Below are 10,180 nucleotides of genomic sequence, written 5' to 3'. Positions count from 1 at the left end.
ATTTCTGTGTGATTACTAATTCTTTTTCTGTATGTTGTTCAGTGAATATACCCAGTTTATATACTTTTTAATGCATACTCTTTGATATTTTATTGTTAAAGCAGGACTTCATCGTCTTCGTTATTTTGTTCATCGTTTTGTCGTTTTGCTTTTATATTTTGTTCGTACGTTCAAGTGTTCAACTCTTCAACCCAATTTTAAACGGCTGGTGTGCATCAATGTATGTATAGCTATTATTATTTATACTATTTGATTTTTTGAGATTGAGTACCACGCGGTCTAATACTGGTTGATATTTCAGATTCAGACTATTGCGTAGCATATTGTTGCAGTTTTGGTCACTGACCATCGTCGTATATTCGTATACAATAATATACATATGCAGGGTTGGGCAGTATCTTCGATACAAGTATCTTAGATACATTTGTATCTTGTATCTTGTATCGCGATACAATTATATGAAGTATCGAGTATCTTGTATCGCGATACTTCAAAGCAAAGTATCTTGTATCTAGTATCTCGATACTGCATTTTTAGTATCTTGCCCTTAGAAATTATTTTTCAGTACCGATAAATCATAAAATATAGTTATATATAATATATGTGATATATTTGATATATATATCTGTAGACTGTGACACACGTAATTGAATTGGATTTTACGTCTGTACCTTATTAGATATCCGTAATTTTACATGTATAAACGTATAGTCTATTATATTATACCTTTCGCGATAAAGTAGGTATTAAACACGATAAAATTAGTAGATTAGATTTTTACACGGACACTGTCGCCTGTCGGGTACAAAGGTGTTCTGTGGACATCACTATGTAACGAACATTTGCCCTTTACATACCTACTAAAATATTTATTGTCAGTGTGTTAAATATTACTATATTAATATGTCTGAAGTGAAAAATAATTTGTCTATTCCACTAATATTGGATGGAAAATATTTTAAAATAAAAAAACTACCAGAGACGGAAAATGAAAACATCAAAGCAGAATGTGTTCTCTGCAATGATGCTAAAAAAGAATATAGCGGCACATTAAGATCCACTTCAAATTTTCGCATTCATATCAAGGTAAATTTATCAATTATTAATATTTATTATTTATTTATATTTATTAATTATATAATTTTTATAATTAATTATGTAATGTTGTTTTAAATTTCAGAGAATTCACATTAATGTTCTGGAAGAATTCGAGAATTATATTAAAACTGCTGTTAATGAACGTCGTGGAACAAAAAGAAAATTAAACGATTCTAATCCAAACACACCTAAACAGCAGAAATTACATTTGTATTTGAACGATCATCAAAAGAACGAGTCCAAACAAAAAACGTTTGATAAAAATCTTTTAAATTATATCATATGTAGCATAAAGCCATTATCGTCGGTTGAAGACGAACATTTCATAAAGATGATTAATGGTATGTACCTATGTCGAGTATTGTCGTATTATATTTGTATATTAACGTACATAACGTAAAATATTTAATCACCTAATTAATTACCTATATCGTATTACTGTTAATCAGTCCAAATTAGTGTAAAGACCGTTTAGTTATTTATTAATTTTAATAATAATATAAAATATATAAAATTATTGTTATATATTATTATTAAAGCTGTATAATATATAATAATATTATTGTATATAATATATAAATATAATACTATACGCCCATATGAGAAACTACGAAAATTAATTCTGTAACGCATAACTTTTTGTTTTTTTCTAATGACTTAATAGATATTGATGGTACTTTAAAAATATTTTCAAGAAGAACATTAAGCCATCGCATTCTAGAAAATTATACATTTATTTGTGAAAAATTAAAAAATCTTTTTGAATCTGATCCTAGACCTAGTTTATGTACAACAGCCGATATTTGGTCAACAAAACATAAATCATTTATGGGAGTCACAGCACATTGGGTATATTTTTATTTTTATTTTAGTATGTAAACTAATATATTTACTATAAATTATAATATTTATAATATATTTCAGATTGATGAAACCACATTAACTCGTTTTAGTTCTGTATTAGCCTGCAGGCGATTTCGTGGCTCTCACACATACGACAAAATTGCTGAATTACTCCATGAAATAATATGCGAGTTTTCAATTGAAAGAGAACAGTTGATTTCAACTGTTACCGACAATGGCTCAAATTTTGTCAAAGCATTTAAAGATTTTGGTTGTGAAATAGACTGCAATTTCCAAACTGATGATTTAGAATTCAATGGTATGAAAAAATATATAAATTCATCTATGGTTTTTGTTTTAATTAAATTTTTTTAAATTTGTAGATGATAGAGAAAATACAGATGAAGAAGAAAGTACGGATCAGGCTACATTTGAAAATATCGAAGTAGATGACATCATGACACAAGGAACTACAATTTTTTTGCCTCATCATTTACGCTGTGCAAGTCACACATTGAGTCTAATTGCCACTACAGATTTTAACAACATTTTAAAAGGGACTCCAGCATCTAGAATCAATCATTCTGTTATGGGTAAATGTACAACACTCTGGAATTTGTCACGAAGACCAAAATCTTTAGAAATTATTCATAATATATTAAATTGTTCGCTAAAATATCCATGTCCAACTCGGTGGAATTCTCTTTATGACAGTATTACACAGCTTTTGAAATACAAAGACAAATTAAATTTAGTGTTAAAAGAATTAAATGTTAAATATACTTTAAAAGATATAGATTTGGAATATTTAGAGGAATTAGCTGCGTTGTTAAAGCCTATTGCTGGTGCCTTAGACTTTTTGCAGAGTGAAAATCAATGTTACTACGGTCAACTTTTACCCACATTATTTTCACTTAAAACTAGATTAGAAATGTTAAAAGAAAAAAATTTTCGTCATTTAGCTAATATGATAACACCATTGGTTAATTCTTTAGTAAAACGATTTAACGATTTTTTTGAATTATCTCCCAGTATAAATGAAGCTATTTTAGCAACTTGTTTCCATCCATGTTTTAAATTAAGATGGATCTCAAATGAATATGACCACGAAAAAAATAGAATTCAAAACCTATGTGTAAATGCTGCAGAAAATATTTTTAATAATGATGTTACTAATAACTCAAATTATAGCGATGAAGATGACGAAAATTTTATTGTTTTTTCATCGCAACCAGTTGCTAAAACCATTAAAAAAGCTGACTTGGAAGTAATAACTTTTTTTAATGATAAGAGTAAATCGTTAAATATCCTTAACAATTATCCTATTGTAAAAAAAATTTTTATTAGATTTAATACTAGCTTGTGCTCTTCAGCACCCGTAGAACGAATGTTTTCCATGGCAGGATTTATTAATAATTCTACTAGAAATAAATTATCTGATTCAACTTTTGAAAAACTTGTATTTTTAAAAGGAAACAAAGATAAATTATCTTTTTAATTTATCTTTGTTTCTTAATTATTAAAAATTAATGACGTTATGTATAAGACTGGCTTATACTATTATTTATTATAATATACTAGGATTTAGGACATTATGTTATTACTAAAATTATTTTTATTATGTATTTATATAATTTTTAATGTAGAATTATTATTGATGTAATTATTATTATTTAATTGTTCTGTAATTGTATTGTGATTATTTTTGCATCATTGACGACAACGAGATTACGTAATATCGTAATTGATTTATTTTATTATTACTGAATAAGTTTCAATTTTTATTATTTTATTTGCCATATTTAACGAAGTGGTCATCCCCATAATAATAAATATATATATATATATTTTTTAAAACAGTGACTAATTTTATTAAAATGTATCGAGTATTTAGTATCGAGTATCTAGTATCGCGATACTCCAAAGCCAAGTATCGAGTATCTAGTATCGCGATACTCTATAGCCAAGTATCTGGTATCTTGTATCGCGATACTCCAAAGCAAAGTATCTTGTATCTAGTATCTCGATACTGCTTTTTGAGTATCTTGCCCAACCCTGTACATATGTATTGTTTTATACTTTTCCGTATGATATTTACACTGCAGTGCACTATATAATAAGGTCAACTCGATTTCTAGCGGCTGGTGTACATCGATGTAAGTATAGCTATTATTTATAAAATTTTATTTTTTGGGATCGAGTACAATGCACTCTAATACTAGTCGATATTTCAGATTGTCTCGCATCTATTTTCAGACTTGTGTGACATATTGTTGCAGTTTTGATCATTGACCATCATCGTCGTCGTAGTAGTCATATTGTAGTCGTATATATTATAATATACATCATACATATGTATTGTTCTATATTTTTTCGTTTGCTATATACATTGCAGTGTACTATATAATAATAAGGTCATTTCGATTTCTAAAGTTTGGTATACATCAATGCAAGTATAGCTATTATTTATAAAATTTTATTTTTTGGGGTCGAGTACAATGCACTTTAATACTGGTCGATATTTCAGATTTTTTCGATACATTTTCAGACTTGCGTAGCATATTGTTGCAGTTTTGTTCACTGACCATCGTCGTCATATATTTGTATATAATAATATACATGTATTGTTCTATACTTTTCCGTATACTATTTACACTGCAGTGCACTATATAATAAGGTCAACTCAATTTCTAACGTCTAGTGTATACCGTTGTAAGTATAGCTGTTTTATAATTATCCTGCGGGTGTAAATGATCATAAAATTGTCTTATAATAATGAATCTCCTATTAAAAATGGTAAAGGAATAATGAGTAATTAGTAAAATAATGTAATACTTGGAATTTATTTCCATGAAAGGGTAAATAAAAAAAGTAATCCTTTTTTAAAGGAAACTTTTTTTTTATTTTACACATACCTATAATATTTTAACTTATAATCTCTTAAACTCAGCATTTATTATTTCTGAATCTTCAGCAAATATAAAAATTTATAAATTCAATTTTCCTAGTATGTTCTTTCAGCTGTAAAAGCAAAAGCTATATGAAAATCTTATATTTATTTTTTTTTGGTAGGTTATAAAATTAGTGGTGATGATAATGAAAACAATTATACGGCTGGTAGTAACAACAAGGACAATCCTAATTCACTTAGATCAACTGAATTCAAATACAGTAAATATATAATTTAATTATAAAAACTAAAACCTCTTAACACTTTATTCATTATTAATAGCAAATAACAAAAGTCCACAAATAATAATTGCAACACCAACATTTAGATCATCAGTAGAAACTTCAGAAAGTCTTTTTACACCAACTGAACTTGGTTAGTATTTATACTTTTATGCAGTAGTGCTGTTAATATTTGCCTAATTTGTGCTTTCATTTAGCTTGATATTCATAGGTATCTCTTTCATTAGTAATTATATTTTTCTTATTTGTTATAAATAGGTGAAGATTTTCAAAAAGAAGTCCTTCATACTCTGTCTTTTATAAAACATGAATTAAGGCAAATAGTAAATAATCAAAGAGATCTTACTCAAAGATTTGACGGTAATGGAAATAATTTTAGAAAAAATGCAGTCAGTTTCTGACTTTCCTGTTCCTATGAATAATTCATCTATACCTATATATATTCATTTTTTTCCCTCTCTTTTCCTTTATTTCTAGTATGAAACAGCAAACTTTCATGAGAGAACTTAGCACAATAATAGGGAGACAACAACAACATAACATTATTGACTTATTTTCCGACGCAATACCAAATTGCTTACTAATTCACATTGACACAGCCAATAAAAATTTACTCCAACCATATTCCACAGCGGAAATCGCAACTATTACGCGTGCTATCAACCACTTTTCGCATGACATGACAAACGCACAGAGGCCATTACGCAAGCCCTTGTGTCTCTATTTAAAAGAATTTATTGACACTACCGAAGAACCAGCGGACATACTAGACTATATGAGATTAACCTTCTTATAAAACACATTTATAACACAATTTTATCCTTCTTAATTTTGTATTTTCTTTCTTCTCTCGTACTTTTTTTTTCTATTTTTTTTTATTATTACTAATCATATATCTACAATTTTAGCAATCGACACAAATACGTTATAGTTGATTTTGAATTCACTAACCTGGGACGGGATAACATCATACTTATTTCGGGAGCCTTTATGGGCCAACACCCAGTCAACTGCCTTACCAAGTTGGAAGGTCGAGCGTTGGTTCTAAACCAGGATCGACCTGTGTCGAACGACGAATGGAAAAAAATGGTTCAACACCTAGTTAATATATTTAAAAATAAACCAAATACTTTATTACCCGTGCTAGCGCAGATCTACGACTCCGACCATACCACCCGACCAAATCTAACGACTATACAAATTCAGAACTTACTAAAATATTACGAAACTATAGTATTATGGGAGGGGAGTACGGATGTTAAAATCCTACGGCAACTTGGAATAATTAAACCAACCTTCACGCTAAGGGGTTGGGACGAAAATATGAACGGGGAATTTTATTTGCAATTAATTAAGTGTAACACTAAACAAATCATCACATCCATGCTGCTAAGGTCTTTCAACAAACAAGGGCGAGCCCTCAAATTGCAGGAAGCGCACCAACTCGTTTGCCAATGTAGACATGACTCGCGCGAACCACACAACCCACTAACTGATGTCCTTTGGACACGTTGTCTTTTTACACAACTATATAACAAAGCCCCAAACATTATAGATAGGGCGCGACAAGATGAATAGATAAGAATAATATAAATATATATATATAAAATATATATATATAAAATATATATATATAAAATATATATATATATATATATATATATAATTAATAAATAAATAAATAAATAAGTAATTAAATAAAAATAAAGAATATATAAGTACATATGCGTATTATTAGATTTAAGTGTTAAAACACACAATATTGGGAAGAAGGGAATCATTTAATTTTATCATTTAATTTTTTATTTTATATATATAAGGTTTGGGTATAATGATAATTTTATTTTAAGTATGACTAATGAACTGAAAACATTTCCAGACTTATACTACTAACAATAACATTTACGTCAGGAACTTTACGATTCACCGACGAACATTTAAAACAACATTCCAGTATCTCAGTGGCGTAACTAGAACTTTTAATGCCCGTGGCAAAATAATCCAATCGGGCCCTTAGTTTTATAAATTTGGAAGAAAGAGATATGAGGAATAGCCTACAAAAATTAACCACCTATAAAATTCTACCCTTCTATAAAAGGTTACGAACAATTTGGTGTAATATTATTTTTATAGTAAAATTTTACTAAACATTTTTTTGGTTTAAAAAATATATACAAAGCAATACAAAATTTCTTCTTTCTTGCTTTTGCTTCGGCAAACATATCGATTAAATTTTCAAAGGTTCAACTTCTCGGGCTGTTTCTTGTTCGATTGAAATTAACGTCAGGCCACTTAAACGATCTTGCATCATTGTACTCCTTAAATATCCTTTAATAATTTTTAGTTTCGAAAATGACCGGAACGCGCTTGCAGATGTAACAGGAATTGTCAAAAATAATAAAAGAGCAGTACATACTTCTGGGAAACTGGCTGTTAAAGAATGATTTTTCACGATTAAAAGTTGAGCAAGATCTCTAGTTGAATTAAGTTGACTTATTTGATTTTTAAGAGTTGATCTTACAGCTAAAATGTTACGTTCGGTTTCAAAGACAAGCGATTGCGATAACATTCATTCTTATTTCCATTCTACAAATAACAATATCATTAAATGTATAATAATATTAATATCGACAATGTCAACGGACTGGTAAATAAAATAATCTATAAATATAATCGTGATCAGTTATTAAATTTATTTTATTTTACAAGAATATACATATATTTTTAAACGGAATCGTATTTATAAATTTCACTAATGGTGATTTGTTTTTGAATGTACTTTTTTTTTTTTTTGAAGGGCTCTCTATAGTCCTGGGCCCGTGGCCCATTGCCCGTCATGCCACCCTATCGTTACGCCACTGCAGTATCTACTACGAAAATCGAGGACCGTTGAAACTTATAACGTCTCAATGGGACCTTACTGCATACATTAGTCTAGCCAAATATAACGAACAATTTGATTACATAGATACTATGATAGAAAAAACAAAAGCATTGTGTATTGAACATATACACCCAGTAAACAATAATTTTGACTGTACTAATTTACTTATTGTAGCTAACGATATAATTCAAAATTTACAACAGAAAAAACAACAAGTATTGAACTCTATAGGACACGTAATTATTAAACGTAATGCTCTTCTTAAAATCGCCACAAAAACAGCTAGGTTAATCTACGGAATATGCAACTTAGAATGCATAAGAAAATTTAACTTTAACATAGGACTGGCTCAGAACTCTTCACAATCCAAATTAATTAAAGAACAAATTAAAGTAGTACAACTGAACCATGGTATAGGAACACACAGATATTTTAATGTGTCATTAGACACAAATGATCTAACAAATATTACAAAGGAACAACAAATCAAAAATTATTTAACAAAACATTTTATACAGGTTAATTTATTAATTACAAAACATATATTAGAAACCAATACTTTATTAGAAATTATACACCAAGCAAAAATAGGAATTATACACCCAAGTTTAATAACACCACAGGAGTTATTAGAACACGTTAAAGATATTAAAATATCACTACCAGGGGGAACAGTTTTACCCACTGACTTAGAAATAACTAACATTTATGAACTAGTGAAACTCTCAGATATTGCTATTTATTATGCTAACGACAACCTAGTTTTTATAATTTCTTTACCTTTAATATACCAAAATGATTTTGTTTTATATAATTTAATACCTGTACCAGTATGTATTGACAATGATTGTGTTTATATAAAACCTATTAATAAGTATCTAGCTATAAGTAAATCTAAAGAACATTATGCAACTTATGATGAATCTTACTATACTCATTGTAAACACGCTAGAGATTTCCTATTATGTCCTGAAGGCAATCCTTTACATCCTCGCAACACACGACCCACATGTGAAGTACTACTATTGCAAGATCCTTCCGAAGTTCCACCCAGTTGTGAAATAATGCATGTTCAAATCGGTACGACTATTTTTCATAAAAAAAAAGGTTCAAAAATGAATGGATATACGTAACCAACCATGATGTACTATTCATTACCTGTGATGAAGACAAAGAATCAACCAGCCACACACTCAAAGGAGTAGGAATCATTCACTTAAACGAAACTTGCAAAGGCTACGCGACTAGAGACATATTATTACCAGGAAAGGTCGACTATAAATCTGAATACGCAGATTTTAATCCAAGGGCAACAATAGACCTAAACCAAGTTCCACCACGAATAGAGACTAACAACTTAATGGAAGACTATCACGTAAAAACAAATAACATGGACGACTTGCACGTAGTCTCGAACTCAAAGAAAAATTTGGACAGTCAAACCAAAATCAACGGAAAAATCGAAGAAATTCAAGACATACAACAGTTGTGTAACTATGTATTGTACATAACTATAGGCTTTATTGTCATAATTATGATATTAATGATGATACACAGCATTAAACAGAAAATAACAGAAAAATTCAAAAACAGACGTCAAAAACACATTCGTGAAGAAAATGAAGAACTTACCAACCAGGAACGGGTCATCAAAGTGAAGATATAATTGAATTTCCACTTACGCCACGGAATAGCCCGGAGGTCCACTATACAAAATTAAAACCATATGGGTTTAATTGAGGAAGTCAGGGACTTCCATCTTCGAGGGGAGGAATGTAGTAAACCGACGGAGTCGCTCTACTATTTTTTTTAATTACATTAACATATTATAATTACAATTCACACTACAATTATACTACTGTCTTCCTGGACCTCGAGAATGACAGTTTTATCGATACCAGATTCAACCGCATATCGATTACAAATAAGTACGAAAACAGAGCAATAAATTAGATTAGAATATTGCCGAATGTACGGGCGTTGGCTCGCCGAATTACTGGGAATCCAAACACTCGCAATAACAACCACTTTGCGGTTCCTTTGATCCACTCCCTACAATCTCTACCTTGTAAAAATTCTGCATAAATACAGGACTAGGTCCATTGCAGAATTAGAATTAGTTTGTGTCTCACTCAATGTAGAACTTAGTATAGTCGTTGGGCT

At 29.5% G+C, this 10,180-nt stretch overlaps 1 protein-coding gene and 1 pseudogene across 1 annotated transcript; both read left to right on the top strand.

Annotated features, from left to right (window-relative positions):
* Positions 1-1,815: 1,815 nt before the first annotated feature.
* Positions 1,816-3,585, top strand: LOC149059325 (uncharacterized). The gene is made up of 3 exons (XM_089216212.1): positions 1,816-1,947; positions 2,023-2,260; positions 2,325-3,585. The coding sequence occupies exons 1-3, from the start codon at positions 1,927-1,929 to the stop codon at positions 3,437-3,439; spliced, it is 1,374 nt and encodes a 457-aa protein (XP_089072338.1). The 5' UTR covers positions 1,816-1,926; the 3' UTR covers positions 3,440-3,585.
* A 1,106-nt stretch (positions 3,586-4,691) lies between these two features.
* LOC149059324 (uncharacterized) lies at positions 4,692-9,896 on the top strand (annotated as a pseudogene).
* Positions 9,897-10,180: the final 284 nt, after the last annotated feature.

This window comes from Diuraphis noxia, unplaced genomic scaffold (assembly GCF_037042655.1).
Source record: "Diuraphis noxia isolate RWA-SAM2 unplaced genomic scaffold, SU_Dnox_SAM2 contig0001, whole genome shotgun sequence".
Lineage (NCBI taxonomy): Eukaryota > Metazoa > Arthropoda > Insecta > Hemiptera > Aphididae > Diuraphis > Diuraphis noxia.
Note: the sequence above shows the minus strand (reverse complement) of the source record. Positions and strands in the feature narration are given on the sequence as shown.